Here is a 21,702-nt window from a genome sequence, read left to right as displayed (position 1 = left end):
GGCGAAACCCCTGGCTGAGTCGGCCCTGTCAAAGAGCTTTCTTGAAAACGTCAAACAAAGACTTGGCTTACATCTCGCGGGCCACTCCTCATGTTGTTGCCCCAAGTAAAATCAGAGTTCTGTTAGAAAGGAAGAAGGGAAAAATGGATTTTATGTAGGCAACTAGCAGTGTCTGCCACAGATTTCCATATATTAAATAAATTTAACAACATAATTATTTTATTTGGTATTCTTTCCCAAGTAGTGACACAAAAGGACACATTACAGGAAGACTTGGATCTCCATGGTCTCAGCCTCCAAACATTAGATTTACAACCAAGGCAACCTTTATCTCAGTCTTATTTTTTTTTCCAACTATCACTGTCTAAAGTAATGGGTAACACTTGTATTATCTACCTAGTTTGTCAAGCAGAATGAACTTAGAGTAAAATCATGTCTCTTAAACTTAAATGACAATCCTTTAGCTCTACTGTTTTAAGATTTGTTAATAAATGTGTGTGTGCCCTTACCATTCATAGTTACAAATGCAGCCACCATATCCTGCTCCCATCTCCTGTCCCAAATCCTATAAATTCTGTAAGACAACCAATTTAACCATTTCTTTTTTCAGTTCATATGGTTATGTCTTTATCTATAAATAACATGCTTACATTAGTATATTTTGCTTTGTCAACTTAGGCATTTTCTAGTGACTTCTTGCTACCTTTTATAGTATATAGTATGAAATACATAATACATATATATACTCAAAAGTGTTGGGGCCGCCCTGATGGTGTAGTGGTTAAGTTTGCATGCTCTGCTTCAGTGGCCCGGTGTTCGCAGGTTCAGATCCTGAGCCCGGACCTATCCATTGCTTATCAAGCCATGCTGTGGCAGGCGTCCCACATATAAAGTAGAGGGCACGGATGTTAGCCCAGGGCCCATCTTCCTCAGCAAAAAGAGGAGGATTGGCAAGAGATATTAGCTCAGGGCTAATGTTTCTCACACATACACACAAAGTGTTTATGTGATATTTAGGTAAAGTTTTGCTAGAATAAACACAAAATTCTTACAATTCTTTCCAGCTTTGAATGCAGTACATTTATCATCATCACTTTAAAATTAAACTAATTCTAATCAATATGGTTGTATGTATATTTGCAATGTTAATATAGTGCATTATTACAGGACAATAAAACATTTTACTTAAATATTTATCAGCTGGTTTTTCTTTCATTTATTTATTCAACAACTATGTGCCAAGCTCAGTTCTAGATGCTGGAGACACAGTGGTGAGCAAGACAGAAAAAATTCTGCCCTAATAGAATTTACAGTGAAGACAGGAAATTTTTAAGTAAACAAATAAATACATAATTATATCATATGGTAATCAGTACTATACATATCCAGGAAACATATGGTGGTGCATTGCTGTTTGAGATAAATTGGTCGGGGAATATTTCTCTAAGGAGATGACTTTGGTGCAGGGAATGAATAATGAGAAGGAGACAGCCATGAGAAGATCAGGGGAGAGAAGAGCATTTCAGGCAGAGGGAATAGTAAATGCAAAGGCCATGAGGCAGGAATGTGCTTGGCATGTTGAGGAACACAAAGGAGGCCAATTTGGCCGGAATGGAGTGAGCAAAGAGGGTAGTCCTAAAATATGAGGTACAAGCATTAGAAAGGGGCCTGGAAGCCCTGATAACCAAGATACATTTTATTCAGAGTGTAATGTGGTTTTAAGCCACTAGAGGGTTTTAAGCTAGGGAAGGAAGTGATTTGATTTTATTTAAGGAAAGAAAACTACCTTGGCTGCTTTCTGGAGAATAAACTGTAGGATGGCATAACTAGAAGCAAGGAGACTAGTTAAGGGGGCTATTGTAGTAGATTAGTTGAGCGATTATGATAACTTCGACTAGGGTGTAAAAACATTATTACCCATTTTTCTAGAAACAGTTGGAACAGAATTAAACTATTTTTTAGTAAGTCTTAAATGAAGTTTGAGGCTAGAAATAATTTGTAAAATGAGTGCAATGACATGGCTTTAAATATTTAACTATGTGTGGTATCCAAATATGCCATAGTCTTGACTTTGGGCCTTTGCACATGCTCTTCCAGCTGTGATGATAGTCCACTCTCATCATACTCGTTTTTGCTCGTCACTGAAGTCTCAACTCTAAAACCCATTTGTCAACAAGCCTGCCCTAAAATTACCCAAGACTGGGTCATTTGTCTGTCCTGTGAACTCCCGTGTGCATCCTGGTTTATGCATTTTGCAACCCATAATTGTTCTGTGTTTTAATTGCCAGTTTACTTGTTTGTCTTCCCCACTAGGCTGTAAGCTCCTAGATGGCAAGGACTGTCTTATTTACTCATCCCATTCTTTGCACTTAGAGAATTAATAAATATTTGTTAAGTGAATAATCGGAATGTTTAATTGTGTGCTTATTAGATCTATCTGAGTTGCCTAATTCTTAGCCTATGTCTGTGTGAAAAGAATATTTCATCAGTAGACTGGAGTAGATGACTTCCTTAACTCTGCAACACGTGGAATATCTAACTCTGCAACACGTGGAATATCTAACTCTGCAACATGTGGAATATCTAACTCTGCAACACGTGGAATATCTAACTCTGCAACATGTGGAATATCTGTGTTGGATACCTCTTTTAAGAATTCCTCACACCCCATCACCTTAAGCAGAAAGCCTTTTTGTCATCAATAGATGCTGGAAGGGCTGCCTGGGATTCATAAATGTTGAAGGGACGTTGCTCTTCACTGGGGTGCATGTTGTCAACCCCCGCTCTCTGGGCAGCTCCCTTATTTCTGGCCGTGAGTAGTAAGGGTGGAGGGAGCAATCTAAGGGACAGGCTGCCTGCGCTGCTCCAACTCCAGGTCCAATTAGGGCACAGGAGAAGGGGCTTTTGCTTTTTCATTGTCCACAGTTTCTTTCATGTAATGCTGCTGACTTGTAAAATAGATGAGGCAGCATTGACATGCAAGTACATGATTTATTGCCAACTTGAACTTGAACAGCGTCAGTGGGAAATGCATCAGATCCGCAGTACCCTGCGAGATTTGGATTTTCCTCTTTGTGATGCACTTCTTGACCTGAAATTTAAATCCTTTTCAAATCTTTCCTAGACCTTCCTTTAAGTGGACCCAACTGTTGGTTTTAAGCTTTAGTGGCCATAAGAACCACCTGGAGAGCATGGTAAAACCAGATTCCTGGACTCCACCTGCAGAGTTTCTGTTTCTGTAGGCCTGGGGAGGGGCCGAGGATTTGATTTTCCAAAAAACTCTCGGGTGATGCTGGTGCTGCTGGTTCTTGGACCGCTCTGAATAGGAAAGAGCTGGACCGTATGTTTCTGATTTCTGTTTACTTCAGTTGCATGTGCTTTCTTTTCATAATGCTAACATCACGGGGGCTGTTCACTGTTGAAGAACTCAGAGCGGAATAAGCACAGTACAGGCTTGACTGAAACCTTCAACTCCACCTGGTCAGTGTCTTCTGGGACCCTCTCACTCTCGGGATAAAATGACTGCATACTTTTCCATAGTTCTGCCTCTTTTCTCTCCTGTTTTCTCTCTTCTGCAAGGCCTGGTTGACCGGAAGTTTGCCTTGAATTTTCTGCTAATTCCTTTTGTATCTACTAGCTAATGTCTTTCCCTCCATCTGTATAACAGATTGCCTTTCTGATTCCCCTTCAGATTCAGAAAGAGATTCCTCTTTCTGATTCCACTCAGCATTACTCCACATTTTATATGTATCTCTTAAAATATTTTTATAGTCCGACTAAAATTCCATTTGTGATATTATCCTATGTTTATTGCTTTACCACTCTTTTTCTTCATTTTCATTTGGCACTACAATACATTATCATCAGGGAACAAATGATACCCCTTAGTATTATAAATCCACTTACAAAATTCCTTAAAATTACCTAGGCCACTGATCCCTTCTGTATCTTCTTAACCAGGCTCAAATGCTGTATCTAGAAGCAATATCTTTTGACCTCCCTGGAAATTGGTTTGATTTATCCCCTGTGATTTCCCAGTATATTTTTCTCTAATTTTTTTTCAATTGAGGTATAATTTAAATTCAGTAATGTTCACCCACTTTAGTGTACAGTTCAATCAGTTTTGGCAAATGCATATGGTCACGTAACCACCACCATAATCAAAATTTAGAGCAGTCCAGTCCCATCACCCTAGAAATTCCCTCGTGCCCCTTTGCAACACTCCTCTTCCAACTCCCAGCCTTTGGCAACCACTGATCAGTTTCCTGTTCCTGTAGTTTTGGCTTTTCCAGAATGTGGAGTTAAAATAAAAACGGAAATGTTTTATGACATTTAAACTTGAATTTAGTCCTTGTATTTAAAGAAGTAGTGGTCTAGGGGTAAGATTTGGCACTTTCACTGCAGCGGCTTGGCTTTGTTTTCCGGTCAGGGAACCACACCCCCTGTCTGGCAGTTGTCATACTCTGGTGGCTATATGTTGCTGTGATGCTGAAAGCTATGCCACCAGTATTTCAAATACCAGCAGGGTCACCCAAGGTGGACAGGTTTCAGTGGAGCTTCCGGACTACACAGACTGGGAAGAAGGACCTGGCCACCCACTTCTGAAAAAATTGGCCTTGAAAACCCTATAAATCCCAGTGGAGTGTTGTCTGATATGGCACTGGAAGTAAGAGGATGATGCAAAAAGACTGAGCAGGGTTCTGCTTTGCAGTACACAGGGTGCTGGGAGTCGGAATCAACTCCAAGGCACTAACAAATTTAGAGAAGAAATTCTAAAAGCCAAGGATAGATAAATTTTATGCCAAATATACTTAATTGTCCTTGTAATAAGTATTTTGTTTTATTTAACATTTTAAAGTAGAATGAATATGCAGTTTGGTGTTTTGTTATACTTTAGTTTTAGGATATTATTATTTTTCTCCAAAAATAATCTTCCTTTTCTCTTAAGAACACTTTTGAATACATTCAGATATTAAAAGTTTGTTCATTTCACTGACTTGGTATTTAATAAAATATATGAAAGTTAAGTTAGGAAATATATAATTTTTTTAAAGGTAGACAAACTGACATTTCTTTTTATCTTTCTTTTATACAGGTGTCTGCTTCAGAATGGTAAGTCAATACAGTCTGTTTGTTCATTTATTTTTTCCCGCTGTTACTTCTATTCACAGAGATAGAGCTCTTTTCTACTTAGTGCTAGTCTGTTGTTTATTCCCGTCCTTGACAGCAAATGGAGAAATATTTGTATTTCTTCAAAATTACTGGTTAAGATTTTTATTAAAGCCATCTTTAAAAAGTAGTTAATATTCAAAATATATAAAGGACTTATACAACTTAATATCAAAAAAACAAACAAGCTGATTAAAAAATGGGCAGAAGACGTGAATAGACATTTTTCCAAAGAAGACATGAAGATGGCCAACAGGCACATGCAAAGATGCTCAACATCACTAATTACTAGGGAAATGCAAATCAAAACCACAATGAGATGCCACCTCACACCTGTCAGAATGGCTATTATCAAAAAGACAAAAATAAAGAGTGTTGGCGGGGATGTGGACGAAAGGGAACCCTCATACACTATTGGTGGGAATGTAAGTTGGTGCAGACACTATGGAAAAGAGTATGGAGGTTCCTAAAAACATTAAAAATAGAACTACCATATGATCCAGAATTTCCAATTCTGGGTATTTATCTGAAGAAAATGAAAACGCTAATTCAAAGAGATACATGCACCCCTATGTTCGTTGCAGCATTATTTGTAATAGCCAAGATTTGGAAGCAACCTAAGTGTCCATCGATAGATGAATGGATAAAGAAGATGTGGTACACACACACACACACACACACACACACACACACACACAGGAATATTACTTAGCCATAAAAAAGAATGAAATCTTGCCATTTGTGGGCCGGCCCTGTGGCTTGGTGGTTAAGTGCGCGCGCTGCGATGCTGGTGGCCCGGGTTCGGATCCCGGGTGCGCATCGAGGCACCACTTCTCCGTTCATCCTGAGGCCGAGTCCCACATACAGCAACTAGAAGGATGTGCAGCTATGACATACAACTATCCACTGTGGCTTTGGGGGGAAAAAATAAAATAAATAAAATCTTTAAAAAAAAAAAAAAAAAAAAAAAAAAATCTTGCCATTTGTGACAACATGGATGGACCTAGAGGGTATTATGCTAAGTGAAATAAGTCAGACAGAGAAAGACAAATACCATATGATTTCATTTATATGTAGAATCTAAAAACCAAAACAAATGAACAAACAAAACAAAACAGAAACAGACTCATAGATACAGAAAACAAACTGGTGATTACTAGAGGGGGAGGGGTTGGGGATAGGTGAAATAGGTGAAGGGGATTAAGAGGTAGAAACTTCCAGTTAAAAAATAAATAAGTCATGGGGATGTAATGTACTGCATAGGGAATATAGTCAATAATATAGTAATAACTTCATATCGTGAAAAAAAGTAGTCTATTAAAAACTTTACAGCCTTCCTAGTTTTTAGTTAATGTTTTCTATGAATTTCAAAAGTACTTATCTTGGGGTGATTGAATTAAACATTTGATTAGGCATATTGAATATAAAAGTATGAGATCTCCACTTGTTCTGGATGGAAGAAACCTTCCAGGCAAGGGAATATATCTCGAATTGCAAAATGAAAAATGCTCATGTTGCATAGGGAAGTGATTCCCAGGGTTTTAGAAGTTGAAATTCCTTGTTGCCTTTCAAATTTTTATTTTTTAACATATTCCTTTCCTAAAAGCTAAATGTGGCATGTATTTTCACCTATTATGTGGGCTGGCAGTCACTAGATTAGGTCTCTATTCTTGACCTCTGGGAGTTTTAACGTGTTCCCACCAGTCAAGTCTCCGCATTTTGAGATAGTTCCATCCCCTACAGTTCACATTGTCTCCTTTTTCATTATTACCTGTGAGAGCTTGACTTATTTTCAGAAGCAGCTCCTACATCACTCCTAGTTGTAACTATCTCAGTTTGTGTTGCTTCATTTTTATTGAGGCCGTGCAGAGTTGAGATCTTGGTCACTGTGGCCTCCAAACAGGAGAAGAGCTTGTTTTTAAAAAGTCCTAGTAGACTGGATCCACAAGAATTTTAGTATGATATAGTTGAAATAATTCAAAATCAAATGTTGCTAGTTTTTCACTTGTCAGTAGCATAACTGAATTTGGAACCAGGAAAAGGAATTTATTTTTTAAATTTTTATTTATTTATTTTTATGTTTTATGTTTTTTTATTGATGTCGTAATAGTTATAAGATTGTGAGATTCCAGTTTTACAGTATTATTTGTCAGTCACCATATAAATGTGTCCCTTCACCCCTTGTGCCCACCCCCCCAGCTTCCTTCCCCCCGTAACCACCAAACTGTTCTCTCTGTCTGTGTGTTAGTTTATATTCCACATATGAGTGAAATCATGCGGTGTTTGTCTTTCTCTGTCTGGCTTATTTCACTTAACATAATACCCTCCAGGTCCATCTATATTGTTGCAAATGGGATGATTTTGTCTTTTTTTATGGCTGAGTAGTATTCCATTGTATATATATACCACATCTTCTTTATCCAGTCATCTGTCGTTGGACACTTGGGTTGCTTCCACTTCTTGGCTATAGTGAATAATGCTGCAATGAACATAGGGGTGCATAAGCTTCTTTGGATTGTTGATTTCAAGTTCCAGGAAAAGGAATTTTAAAAATCTATTAAGGATAATAGGAGAAATAAATGTACTTGAAGACGATTATATAACATGTGGCAAGTCCAGAGCCAAAAGAAAACATCAGAATCTTTTAATCAAATACTTTATATTGATCATAACTGGATATCTTTCTTCAGTGATTGAGAATCTTGGAGTGATCATCATTTGCAACACAGATTAACAATGTAATTTAGTGTTAGCAGACATGGGGACAATGCTGCTGAATTTTATGGATCCCAAAACACATCATGGAAACTGTTTCTGAAGTAATTCCCACTATCATTTTATTTTCTCATAAAGTGCTTGTCTTTACTGTAAAACTGGAATTTAACAAAAAATACCATTGAAGTGAAGGTTCTTGTAAACAAAGGTATTAACCATAGGTCAGCTGCACAGTTTTTGGCATAGAGTATTTTTTAGAAAAAAAGTTGTTATCAGTTTAGCAGTTTTTGAGTGTTAAAATAAAATATGTTATGAATTCAGACTTTTGATGCTGGACATTGTCTCTCTTGTTTTCTCCTGAAACCAGTACACGGAAGATGAAGCTAGGAAAATAGGAGTGGTTGGCTGGGTGAAGAATACCAGCAAAGGCACTGTGACAGGCCAAGTGCAAGGCCCCGAAGAGAAAGTCAATTCCATGTAAGTAATAAGACTAAGAACACACTGACACAATTTATGAACTTATTTTAATGTTTCATTGGACAATAAGAATCGTATTGATGAACCAAATTTAGTTTATGTATTATAACTCAGCAAACATGCTTTAGGCAGACCAGCAAAGAAGTTCTCCGAGTTGAGAGTGGGATTTCTACATTTAGGAATGGATTTCCCACTTGGGCAGGCCCTCAAAAAGAGCAACAGCATCACTCTCAAATCTGTATGAAATATGTTGTGTTAAGTCTCCTCTAACATGGGGGCAACATCCAGGGCGCAAATATTTCTCATCTGAAGTGGTCGTGACAGAAGCGCAGTGCCTTAGGATGGTTCTTAGAGTTCTTAAAGGAGTCCTCAAGGCAAAAAGATTGCCATCTCCTTTTCGTTGTTTAGTATGTTATTTATCTATTGGTAATTTTATTTTTACTGTCAATGAAAGTGTGTTTAATGGGCTGTGTGGTTACCATAACCTGAGTCCTTGCAGTCCAAAGGAGACCAGATTCAGTAGTATGGGAAAATGTGCCCTCTGTAGACAATGTGCTTTTCAAAGACCTTATCTTTTCAGCTTCAGTATTTCCACTGCTCTCTAGTCTTTTTTTTTTTTTAATAAAAAAATAGCTAACATTTATTGAGCATTTGCAACATGTTAGGCAGTATGCTAAACACTTTACATGGATTATCTCATTTAATTTTCATAACAGATCCTGTGAGGTAGGCAGGATTAATTATAGCTAATTTATTTTATTTTATGCTTTACAGTTTATCTTTATTCTCCTTACTTAATGTTTTCTGATTTAATAGGCAATACTTTTTTGCCTTTTGTAGTAAGTGAAGTAATAAAATGCAGGGAGGCATAAGAACAAAGCTGGTAAAACCAAGCTTTGTTCTTATGCCTCCCTCTCAACTTCCCTCCCCTTTATGTAACCTGTGCCATTGGCCTTATGAGTACTTTCCAAAGCTTTCTCTTTCACTTAAAAATACTCAAGCATGTGGTGATGGACAAACAAAAATGCACAACCCAAAATTTCACAATGTTATAAACTATTAAAACATCAATAAAATACTCAAGCGTACATTTATAATTAGGGATTTGCTTGTTTTTACTGAAATAGAATACTTTATGCATATTTTTCTGTAACTAGGTTTTTTGTTTTATGGACGTTCAACGTCAGTAAATATATAACTACTAACTTTCTGTTTTTTCTGATTTCTTTATGTATAGGTAGATACCTGTCTTTGTGTGTAAAACCACACCCCACTTGAAAATTTCATAAATTTGGGGGTAATAGTTAATGGAAAACATTTCATAAAATGTGGGGTAACAGTTAATGGAAAACAATATTTTTCAGTAGGATTGTCACAAAATGCACAAAAGAAAAGGTTGTGAGGCTTATGCTGTACAAAAACAATAGTTCAATGGATGAGAAAATGCCAAATGTCTATGAGGTGGTTTGAGAATGGAGACTATGTGGAGGATGGATGCTCATGCCAATCGTGTTATATCCTAATCCATGTTGTAGCAGGTTTTTAATTAATTTCCTCAAAATCAATGTAATCATATCATACGTTCTGTCCATTTTTGCTTTCCAATGACTGCACACCCCTCCTCCCCCACACACCACCAATAATCTATGTTAGCAACCTGTGTGTTTTCTTCCGCGTTTGTTTCCACGTTCATCTTCTCATATACACACCCTGGGGTGCACATACATTTTTGGGTGGCCATCAACACTTGCTTTTTAAATATGGGATCATGGTGTATGCACTTCTCTGCATCTCACTGTTATCATTCAAAAATACATCCAGGAAAATCCCTCCAAGTCAAATGGTATAGCTCTAATTCATTCTTTTTTTTTTCTCTCTCTTTTTTTTTTTTGTGAGGAAGATCAGCTCTGAGCTAACATCCAGGCCAATCTTCCTCTTTTTGCTGAGGAAGACTGGCCCTGGGCTAACATCCGTGCCCATCTTCCTCTACTTTATATGGGACGCCGCCACAGCATGGCCTGACAAGCGGTGCATCAGTGCGCGCCCGAGATCCGAACCCCGGGCCGCCAGCAGCAGAGCGCAAGCACTTAACCACTACACCATGGGGCCAGCCCCTCTAATTCATTCTTTTTAATGGCTGCTTAATATTCTACAATATAGATGTACCATTATTTATTACGTTATTGCTGGGAACTCATATTGTTTCTTGTTTTTTTTTTTTTTCAATAAGAGCAATGCTATCATAAACATTTCATTGGTGACTTTATTTTTATGGGGGAGATTCCCAGGAGTGTGATTTGTTGGTTGGAGTGTCTGTGTATTTTTCATTTAAAAATATTTGTCATGGGCCGGCCCTGTGGCTTAGCGGTTAAGTGCGTGCTCTCTGATGCTGGCGGCCCGGGTTCGGATCCCGGGCGCACACCGACGCACCGCTTCTCCGGCCACGCTGAGGCTGCGTCCCACATACGGCAACTAGAAGGCTGTGCAACTATGACATACAACTATCTACCGGGGCTTTGGGGGGAAAATAAATAAATAAATCTTTAAAAATATTTGTCAGACTGCTTTTCAAAACAGCGGTTAACAATTTACATTTTTTTGCTCTTCATCCCATCGGCAATTGGTCTTACTGCTCTCTAACTTTTCTTTTATCTGATTGGGTGTAGAGTGTCATATTATTTTTTACTGTAATTTGCATTTCTCTAATTACTAGTTTGAGCATCTTCATGCTTGTGACTATGTAGATTTGTTCTCGTGAACTCCCTTTTCACATCCTTTACCGTTTTGCCATTGGATTGCTGTCTCTAGCCAGCTTTTAAGAGCTCTTTGCTTACTGGTGATGATTGCTAACTCATTATCTGTTATCTCTTTTGTGAGTATTTTCCCAAATCTATCATTTGCCTATTAATTTTGTTTATGGTAGCTTTTGCAACATAAATTGTTTTTAATTTTCATAAATTCAAATATGGTTATCTTTTCTTTCTGGTTATGAAAGATTGTGTTGTTTCCTTGGTTTCCTTCTAATGTTTGATGCTTTATTTATTACATTAAGCAATTACTCCATCTGGAATTGTTTTTTATTTATAATATGAGATTGGGGACTATTTTCTACGAGATGCATAGCCAGTTGTGCCAGCATCATTTATTAAATAATCACTCTTTTCCCACTGAATTGAAATACATTTTTGTCACATATTAAAATCTCATATAAACTAGATTTTATTTCTGGATTCCTATACAATATTCCATATTGATTTAATTATAGTGGCTATATAGTATATTTCCTTTCATTATTTTTCTTCATTCATTTATTTGCTTTCTTGGGCATTTATTTTCCCTCTAAACTTTAAGATATTTTTATCTATTAATTGGAATTATATTTGTTTTTTTTAAAAAAACTTCTCTGATTACCTTACAAATTATGCTTTTTAAAATAAACTTTATTTTGTAGAACAGTTTTAGATTAACAGAAAAGTTGTGAAGATAGTACATATGTTACAATTAATGAATCAATATTGATGCATTAAATTAAAGTCCATATTTTATTCAGATTTTCTCACTTTTTACCTAATATCCTTTTTCTCTTTTAGGAACTCATTGTTTTACTTGCTTTTTAATTGTGCATTTTTATGATATCAAGAGAATTGATATTAAATCTTCCCATCTAAGAATATGGATATCTTTTCATTTGCTCAGATTTTAAAATTTATCCTTCAGTATGATTTTATGATTGTCATCATATAGGTTATGTGCTTTTCTTGCTAAGTTTATTCCTAACTATTTGTCTTAGTCAGTTTGAGCTGCTATAACAGAGTAACATAGACTGAGTGGTTTATAAACAACGGAAATTTATTTCTTAAAGTTCTGGAGGCTGGAAGTCCGAGATCAGACTGCCAGCACGGTCAGGTCTGGTGAGAGCCCTCTTCTGGGTTGCAGAGTACTGACTTCTCATTGTATCCTCACATGGTGGAAAGAGAGCTTGCTAGCTCTCTGGCCTCTTCTTATAAGGACACTAATCCCATTCATGAGAGTTTTGCCTTCATGACCTAATTACCTCCTGCAGGCCCTACCCCCAAATACCATCACATTGGGGATTAGATATCAACATATTAATTTTGAGGGGGGCACAAACTTTCGGTTCCATAACAATATTTTATTGCCTTTTTCACTATTGTGTATGGAATATTTTTCTTGTTTCTGTTTCTGGGTACTTATGCTAGAAGAGGGAAAGCCTAATGACTTTTATATATTTATTTTATATCATAGAGTTATCTTATCAAATATTCTCATTAATTCTACTAATTTTTGTTTTTTGTAAACTATAGTCTATTGGATTTTCTAAGTATACAATTATGTAATTAGCAAAAATGGTGTATCTTTTTGTCAGTGTTTATTTCATTTGCTAGATGCATCAAGCCAATGTTGAATAATAATAGCAATAGTGGGCATCCCTGTCTGGTTTCTGATTTTATTCGAAATGGTTTTATTGTTTCACCAAGTAGAATGATAATTTGCTGTGATTTTTGGTAAATATACCTTGTGACATTGAATTTCACTCTTGCATTCCTTGATTTAAGCTCTGATTGATCATAGTATGATTTAAGCTCTGATTGGTCAGTTTTGAATCATTGCTAAATATTGCTTGCCACTATTTTATGTAGAATTTTTGCATCTATATTTATATGTAAGATTATGGTTTCCTATTTTTTTCCTGGTACTATATCAGGATTTGATGTTAAAGTTTTGGTGGCTTCATAAAATTATTAGGAAGTTTTCCATCCTTTCCTCCATTCTGGAATAATTTAAATAACATTAAATAATTTAAATAAATAATTTAATAACATTAAAAAAAATAATTTAAATAAATGTTCTTAGGTTCATGAAACAAGTTATGAAATCACTTGGTTAAGTTTTCTCTCTCCACTTCGGCGGCCTGGGGTTCACAAGTTTGGATCCCAAGTGTGTACCTACCCACTGCATGTTGTTTTAGTAGCAGCTGGGCTGCCCAGGTGGAAATGCCACCAGGCTCTGAGGTAAATGGGTCGTCCCTGCAGAGAAACTGGGCTTAGAGAAATGAATTTGGTTGTCATCGGTGTGTGGATAGTGTTTAAAGCCACATACATGGATGAGATTATCCAGGGAGAGCTTGTGTGATGACACGCAAGCAGGAAGCAGACGCCAGAGAATGTAAATTAAGCTTAACAAACATTATAAATTGTGATGTCATTACAAATAAAAATATTTAGATTTTAAAGAATGAATTCATTCCTCTAGCATCTACTCTCTGCAATATACTGTTTAAGGTACTAAATTATGAAAAAGTAAACAGTTACAGAAGTAGGTTATAAGGTTGGACTAAATGTGGTACATTTTTAGCTATATGAATATTGCCTTATTTTCTTCTAGTTATTAAAAAAAGACTTTTTTTTAAAGACTGTTATGACAATAAGCCACAGAAATCAGAGTTAAATTGTCTTTAAAAACATGGGTGTGGTTTCTTCCCAAGTTATTGAAATGTGGCATACACCAGGGACCATCATTTAGAGGTGCCCTGGCTGTGATTGTGGCAGCCCTGCTCTGTTCTTGCTAAGGAGCCAGCAGCATCCAGGGACACACTGCCGGTGTGTGTGTGTTTTCTTCCCCTTCTGTCTTTCATTTTCTCAGAAAAAATGACTGATGGCTTTCTTTCGCAAATTGCACTATATGATTCCAATTGTAGAGGTAAGTTCTGCCAACATTTTTTGATGTGTAGGAACCATTTAGAATCTCTTGTTTTATTAAACCTACTTTTTTTTTTTTTTGCAAAATTACAAAGTATTTTCTATTTCTTGGTAATCATTTCAGATTAATGTATGGAGTTATGACACTGGGCGTAAACCTTTGACCAAATCTACAGAAAATACATTTTTCTTGAAGACTAAATGGTAATTTTGTTTCAAAAAACCCAAAAAACTAAAAACATTTGTATTTGGAGACAGTGAGCCAATTTCTAAAATTAAAATTACATGTTGATTGCTGCATATTTTTAAAACCATATGTCATGTATCTGTACTCTGCACTTCAAAGGATTGTTAATGGACTGGCGTATGTATACAAGCGGATGATCAAATAGTTACGTGGTCTGGAAAACTATGTCATAATGGGACGAATGCTTGAAGGCATTGGGGATATTTAGATTAGAGAAAAGAATACTTGAGGGAATCCTGATAGTTTATTTCAAGAATTTGAAGGGCTGTTACACAGAAAAGGATAGATGTCCTCTATTGTTCCAGAAGGCAATAATTTTGGGTATAGCAATGGGTGAATTTACTTATTTCAGTTCACTCTGACAAAGAATTTTCATATAAAGGCATCTTATGTGTCTAATGGGATTTTATTAACAACTAAAAGTAATCTATATCAGGGGTTGGCACACTATGGCCTTCAGGCCATATCTGGCCTACTGCCTGTTTTGTAAATAAAGGTTCATTGGAGCACAGCCACACCCATTCATTCATGTTTTGTCTGCTGTTGCTTTTGTACTACAGTGGCAGGGTTGAGTATTTGCAACAGAGACTAGATGGCCACAAAGCCTAAAACCTTTACTATCTGGCCCTTTACGGAAAAAGTTTTCTGGCTCCTGGGGTAGATATCAGACCACTTGAGTGTTGTAGAAGGTCTAACTCATTGGGTGGTAAGTTAGTGTAGGTGACCTCTAAGGTCCTGTCCAACTAAGATTCTATGGTCTATACAAAGTTGATGATATATACTTAAAATGTGTTCACTTTAAGAGTCAGAAGTAGAATAGACATATTCATCAATATAGTTGTATTTATCTCTTCCACAGATATTTAGCATTTGTATGAAATGTGAAATTTTAATAGCATTCTGCTTTATGAAATGCCGTTGTTTTGAATTTCTAGCTGTTACAGTGGTGGACTGGAATGAAGCAACGGATTTTGTGAACAATTAGGTAGTGTCAGATTCAAAGTTATTTAATATTTTTATTTTTTATTTTTTTTTATTTTTTTAATTTATTTTTTTTTATTTTTTTTTTATTTTTTTTTTAAAGATTTTATTTATTCAGTTTTTTCCCCCCAAAGCCCCAGTAGACAGTTGCATGTCATAGGTTCACATCCTTCTAGTTGCTGTACGTGGGACCCGGCCTCGTGTTGGAGGGAGAAGTGGTGCCTCGGGGCGCTCCCGGGATCCGAACCCGGGTCGCCAGCATCAGAGCGCGAGCACTTAACCGCCAAGCCACAGAGCCGGCCCTATTTAATATTTTTAAAAATAACTTTTCTCTGGCAGACGGTTAGTGGCATGAATTTCTATGTAACCAGAGTTGGTAGTTTTTCCTAACTTTTTCATCTGAGAATCGCAAAGCACTTTGCTAATATTTTTATACCTCATTCATCAAGGTCCTTCTTAAACAAATGGATGAGGTTATTAAGAAGGTTCCATTGGATGTTCTATTTGTGTGTGTGTGTGTATTTGTGTTTTCCATTAGATGTTCTATTGAAATATACAAGACTTGGACATTTTTCAGAAGAACGAAAATTCATTGAGAAGCTGTAATTTTGGGAAAAAAACTTTAGTATAACCTAATTGATATAAATTATTCTGATGGGAAACTAGAAATATGAAAAATACCTACAGTAGAGTTGGAGTTCTAACATCAAGTTTAGACCTCAAATACTAAATGCTGAGTCATTTATTTTCCTTTGGAATATAACATCTTTATTAAATTACTTAAATGCATGGTTATTGCTTTAAAGTTTGCATTTTAAATATGTGAATTTAGTAAGATAATAATATTTAATGAAAGAAATGCATAGAGGAGCACTAATTAATTTTTAAAAATTTAATAGACTTTATTTATTTATTTATTTATTTTCCCCCAAAGCCCCAGTAGATAGTTGTACGTCATAGCTGCACATCCTTCTAGTTGCTGTATGTGGGACGCGGCCTCAGCGTGGCCAGAGAAGCGGACGTTGGTGTGCGCCTGGGATTTGAACCCGGGCCGCCAGTAGCGGAGCGCGCACACTTAACTGCTAAGCCAAGGGGCCAGCCCTAGACTTTATTTTTTAGAGCAGTTTTGTTTCCTCTATTATTAAAATCTTGCATTAGCATGGTACATTTGTTACAATTGATGAGCCAATATCGATACACTATTATTAACTAAAGCCCACAGTTTACGTTAGGGTTCCTTCTTTGTGTTGTATATTCTATGGGTTTTGACAAATGTATAATGACATGTATCCACCAACAGTATCATACAGAATAGTTCCATTGCCCTAAAAATCCCCTGTGCTCCACCTATTCATCCCTCCCTCCTTCTCCACTAACTCCTGGCACCGCTAATGTTTTTACTGTCTCCATCATTTTGCCTTTTACACAATGTCATCTAGTTGGAATCATACAGTATGTAGCCTTTCACATGGGCTTCTTTCACTTAGAAATATGCCTTTAAGATTCCTCCATGTCTTTTCATGACTTGATAGTTCGTTTCTTTTGTGTGTGTGTGTTTTGGAATTTCTTTTAAAAAACAGATTTCAGTTAGGTGATAATTGTATAGCTTGTGTTTTCAAAAGTTACAGAAACGTTTACTTTTTAAACATAATTTTAAGACTTTGCTTTCTTAGAGCAGTTTTAGGTTTACTGTAAAATTCAGAGGAAGGTTTAGATTTCCCATATACCCCCTGCCCCTACCTATACAGAGCCTCTCCTATTACCAACATCACTCATCAGAATGGTACAGTTTATACCAAGGGTGAACCTACATTGACACATCATAATCACCCAAAGTCCATAGTTTACTTTAGGGTTTGCTCTTGGTGTTGTACATTCTATAGATTCAGCTCATTTCTTTTTATTGCTGAATAATATTCCACTGTATGAATGTACTACAGTTAATGAATTTACCTATTGAAAGACATCTTGGTTGCTTCCAAGTTTTGGCAGTTATGGGACTAACTACTTTTTAAAAAGTTGATACTGTAAATAAAATATACTTTTTATTTTTATTTATTTACTTATTTATTTATTTTTTGGTGAAGAAGATTGGCAGTGAGCTAACATCCGTTGCCAACCTTCCTCTTTTTGCTTGAGGAAGATTTTCCCTGAGCTAACATCTGTGCCAGTCCTCCTCTATTTTGATTGTAGGTCGCCACCACAGCATGGCTAACGAGTGGCGTAGGTCTGTGTCCGAGATCCAAACCTGTGAACCTGGGCCGCCAAAGCGGAATGCGCTGAACTTAACCACTATGCCACGGGGCCAGCCCCTAAAATATATGTTTTAGTATTTATTATTATAAATTTTAACCTACATATAAAAATGTGAGCATAAAATGTTTTTTAAAAAGATATCTCAATTTTCCAAAAGCTTGAATTCTATTTCAGTCTACCCACTACAAAAATGTGATAATTTTTTTTTTAATTTGCAAAAGGTTTACATGGTTGTTCTAAAAATTCAAATGAAATAGAATTAGAGTAAAAGATGCAAGCCCTGCCTGTCCTCCTAATACCATAGTCCTATACATTTTTCCCCTATGTGTATAAAAACATGTATATATGTTAAAAATACATATAATCCTCTTATTGTAAAAAAACCCCACAAATACCCATATAGTTACATTTATCTCTTTATATTTACAAAGACAGGATCATGCTACACCTATTGTTCTGCAACTTTAAAAAATTTCACAGTCCTATATATTGTGGATATCATTTTATGGTGGTAAATGTTTTTTTAAATCACTGCAGAGTATTCCATTATATGGATAAATCATAATTTATTTATCATTCATCTATTACTGGGTGTTCAGGTTGTTATAGTTTTTTGCTATTATGAATCTTGTTGCAGTGAGCATCCTTGTGTGTATATATATGTATATCTTTTTCATTTATTCCACAAATTATTTATTTGGTACCTATTATGTGTGCCAGGCACAGTTCCAGGTGCTGGGATTCAGCAGAGAGCCAGAGATAAGGTTCAATGTCTTGTGTGGGGAGACCCACAACAAACAAACAATAAATAAACTGGATATTTTCTGATAGAGATAGGTGCTGTGAAGGGGGTTGGTTTTCCTACTTTAGATGGGATGGTCAGGGAAGGGCTTTCCAGGGAGGTGACATCTGAGCTGAGAGCTGTGTGGCGAAGAGGAGTCTGCCAGTGCATTGAGTCTGGGTGGTGGGAGCATCTGCCCAGTGCAGGCAATAAGGGTGCATGTGTGCGGGGAACCTGAAAACAAGAAAACCAACTAAAATCGGTCCACTTTTTATTACAGCCATGTGCTAGCAGTTCTAACTGATAAAAGACTGCTCCCTGCTGCTCCCCCCAATCACAACGTTAACATTACGTGTGTGCTTTTCCTAATATTTTTGAACTGTTGATTCTTGGACATGAGTCAAAGGCTGTGTGCATTTTATTTTATTTTTTTTTTATTTTATTTTTTTTTTTTAAAGATTTTATTTATTTTATTTTTTCCCCCCAAAGCCCCAGTGGATAGTTGTGTGTCGTAGCTGCACATCCTTCTAGTTGCTGTATGTGGGACTCGGCCTCAGGATGAACGGAGAAGTGGTGCCTCGATGCGCACCCGGGATCCGAACCCGGGCCGCCAGCATCGCAGCGCGCGCACTTAACCACCAAGCCACAGGGCCGGCCCGCTGTGTGCATTTTAGATTTAAACTTGGTGATTCACTTTTAATTACAAAATTATGAAGTATTTTTCAAATAAATGAGAATAAACTAAGGACTCATGGGTGAGGAATTATTGTTCTATGTACTTCTGTAAGTAAACAATTGTAGGGATTTAGGTAATTTAAGTGAATCAAGCCAATTATAAAAAATTAAGAAATGGAAATTAAATAAAATCACCCCAAACCCACTGTTTAAAAACAAATACGTATAATATTTTGATGCATAATAGAAGTTTCTATTTCTCTTTCTCTCTCTCTCTCTTTCTCTTTTGCTGGGGTACTCAAGTCAAACTCCTTGTGATTTTAAAAAGTACTCAAATCAGGAAATTGTAGAGCTGCCAGGCTTATCTAAGGTCACCTAATATTTTAACCCCAATAAGATTCTGTTGGAACAGGAATCTCATTCAGTCATGTACAGATAGCATACCTGGGTGGTGGTGGGAACCAATTGCAGAACTGGGTCTCAAAAATAGTAATAAATCAGCCCCCTTAATTGATTATGACTTTTTGGGATAATTTTTAATAGTTAAAATATTCTATCTTGATAATTTTTTTCATTTACAAATATTGAGTATGTGTCTTTCCATGTCCCTTTGCTGGGTGCAGGGGTACAAAGATGATTAAAGGTATTGTGAAAAGTCCACAGAGTCTAACTGGAGGAAAGAGGAAAACAGGTGAATTCAGTGCAGGACGGAAAGTACAGGTTGGAGGCTGGGATGGAGCGGTGACGGGTGCACAGTGGAAGGGTGCTCCCTCCTGCCTTGGGGAGCAGGGCAGGCCTTGCCTCTCTTTCCAGCCTCTTCTGCCGCTTTCCCTCTCGCTGGCCTTTCAGTCCCTCTGCTACACCACGCTCTTCCTCCCTTAGGACTTTTGCAGAAGCTCCTCCCTCTGCCTGGAATGGATGCCTGTTTTTGTCTCCAAGCCTCGCGGTTTGTCCCCCACACTCAGTTCCCCCCTCACTGTGTTACACCCTCTCACCACATGCTCTGCCTCTTCACATCACTTAGCACAGCTGTTACGAAGACTTATTGCTTAATATCCCCTGCCTCCTTCCTGAGAGATGCTATAAGTAATATTATAAAGCAAATGGCTCAAGCAAATGGGGGTTTAGTCTTCTCAGATATAAAGGGAACCAGAGGTCAGCGGACATTACGCTCAGTCAGCTGGTCATCAATGTCAGGACGTGGGTCTGTGGGACTCTCTTGTTCTTTCCCTCATGGTTGTAAACGGACGGCCCCGGCTTCCAGCATCACACTCATGCTCAAGGCTGGAGGAAGGGGTGGCTCTGGGTCTGTTCCCTTTTATCTGGAAAGCGAACTTTCCCAGAAACCTCCAGCACACTTCCATGTGTGTGCCATTGGCCATCTCGAGCTGTAATCAGCTTTTCCAGCCACTGGGAAGGACGGTGAGTGTTTTGTGTTCATTTATGAGACGGTTAGTCAGGTGCAGTCACAAGAAGAGATAGAGAGGCTCAGGAAAAAACAAGTTTATTCTACTCACAGGTTCTAGAGACAGAAGGCACAGCAATGCCGTGCAGAGTCACAGGGGAAACACCGGGGTGGTCAGGAGGGAGGGAGGGGAAGGTTTAGGCCAGAGCCTTTATTGGGGTGTCTGTGGGAAAGGCAAGGCAGGGCAGGGTGTACAGTGGCTAGTTTGAATAATTCTGGAGGGCTTTGGGCTATAGGGTGGTCCCTAGTTGCCTGGTACCTGGCCCTGGGATGTTTAAGGGAGAGGAATATTGCCTCCTGGGATGCACAGCCTTTTATCTCCAAGCCTCGCTGTTTGTCCCCCACTCTTTCGGTTCCCCACTGACCGTGTTACACCCTCTCACCACATGCTCTGCTTCACATCACTTAGCACAGCTGTTATGAAGAATTATGAAGAATAGGCCCCATAGAGGAGGTAGGGCTCTGGATTGGTTAGTTTCCATATTAAAGGCAGGCTCGGGGCTGAGCTCTTTGTGATCTCTAAGAATTGGCTAGCCCTCAAGAGGGGCAGCCTCTCCCCAGCCAGAAAGATTTTTTAAGATATCAAAACATCGTAATACAGTCATGCATTGCTTAATGAGGAGGATACGTTCTGAGAAATATGTCTTTAGGCAATTTCATTGTTGTGCAACCATCATAGAGTGTACTTACACAAACCCAGTTGGTATAGCCTACTATACACGTAGGCTATGTGGTACTAATCTTATGGGACCACTGTCATATATGCGCTCCATTGTTGACTGAAACATTGTTATGTGATGCATGACTATATACAGAAAATAAGAAATATATACAATACAGTGAGGGAGAAAGGGGTAATTAAGACTGGTGTTGGGTTCACCACTCAATGTCTACCACACCTCTCAAGACTCCTTAAGGGAAAGGATTGTCTGTCCTGTACTTCCTTGAAGTTCCACTGCCTAGCACTGTACCTGGCACACAGAATGAATGGTGACCTATATGTCAGAAAGAGAAGGCAGGATAAGGACATTCCAGGAGAACGGAATATCAGGTACAAATGCACTGAGCTGAAAGAGCCTCCGTTTTGTGTTTGGGGACAAGTGACTGGAGCATAGGCAAATGACAGGGACTATTGAAAATTGAGGCTAGAAAGGTAGTTTAGGGTGAAACTGTGAAAAGCCTTGCATGTCATGTTAGTTTGTCGTTTATTCTGTCA

At 37.6% G+C, this 21,702-nt stretch overlaps 1 protein-coding gene across 1 annotated transcript in view; it reads left to right on the top strand.

The window, feature by feature from the left end:
• ACYP2 (acylphosphatase 2) overlaps window positions 1-21,702 on the top strand; it is a 169,753-nt gene that overhangs the window by 9,795 nt on the left and 138,256 nt on the right. The window contains exons 2-3 of the mRNA XM_004436644.3: window positions 5,096-5,112; window positions 8,252-8,361. Coding sequence (XP_004436701.1) covers window positions 5,096-5,112; window positions 8,252-8,361 — 127 coding nt within the window. The remainder of the gene's footprint in view (window positions 1-5,095; window positions 5,113-8,251; window positions 8,362-21,702) is intronic.

Source organism: Ceratotherium simum, chromosome 11 (genome assembly GCF_057802395.1).
Source record: "Ceratotherium simum simum isolate JZ-2026a chromosome 11, ASM5780239v1, whole genome shotgun sequence".
NCBI classification, from domain to species: Eukaryota; Metazoa; Chordata; class Mammalia; order Perissodactyla; family Rhinocerotidae; genus Ceratotherium; species Ceratotherium simum.
The sequence above is the reverse complement of the archived record's forward strand: the minus strand, read 5'-3'. Positions and strand labels throughout refer to the sequence as shown.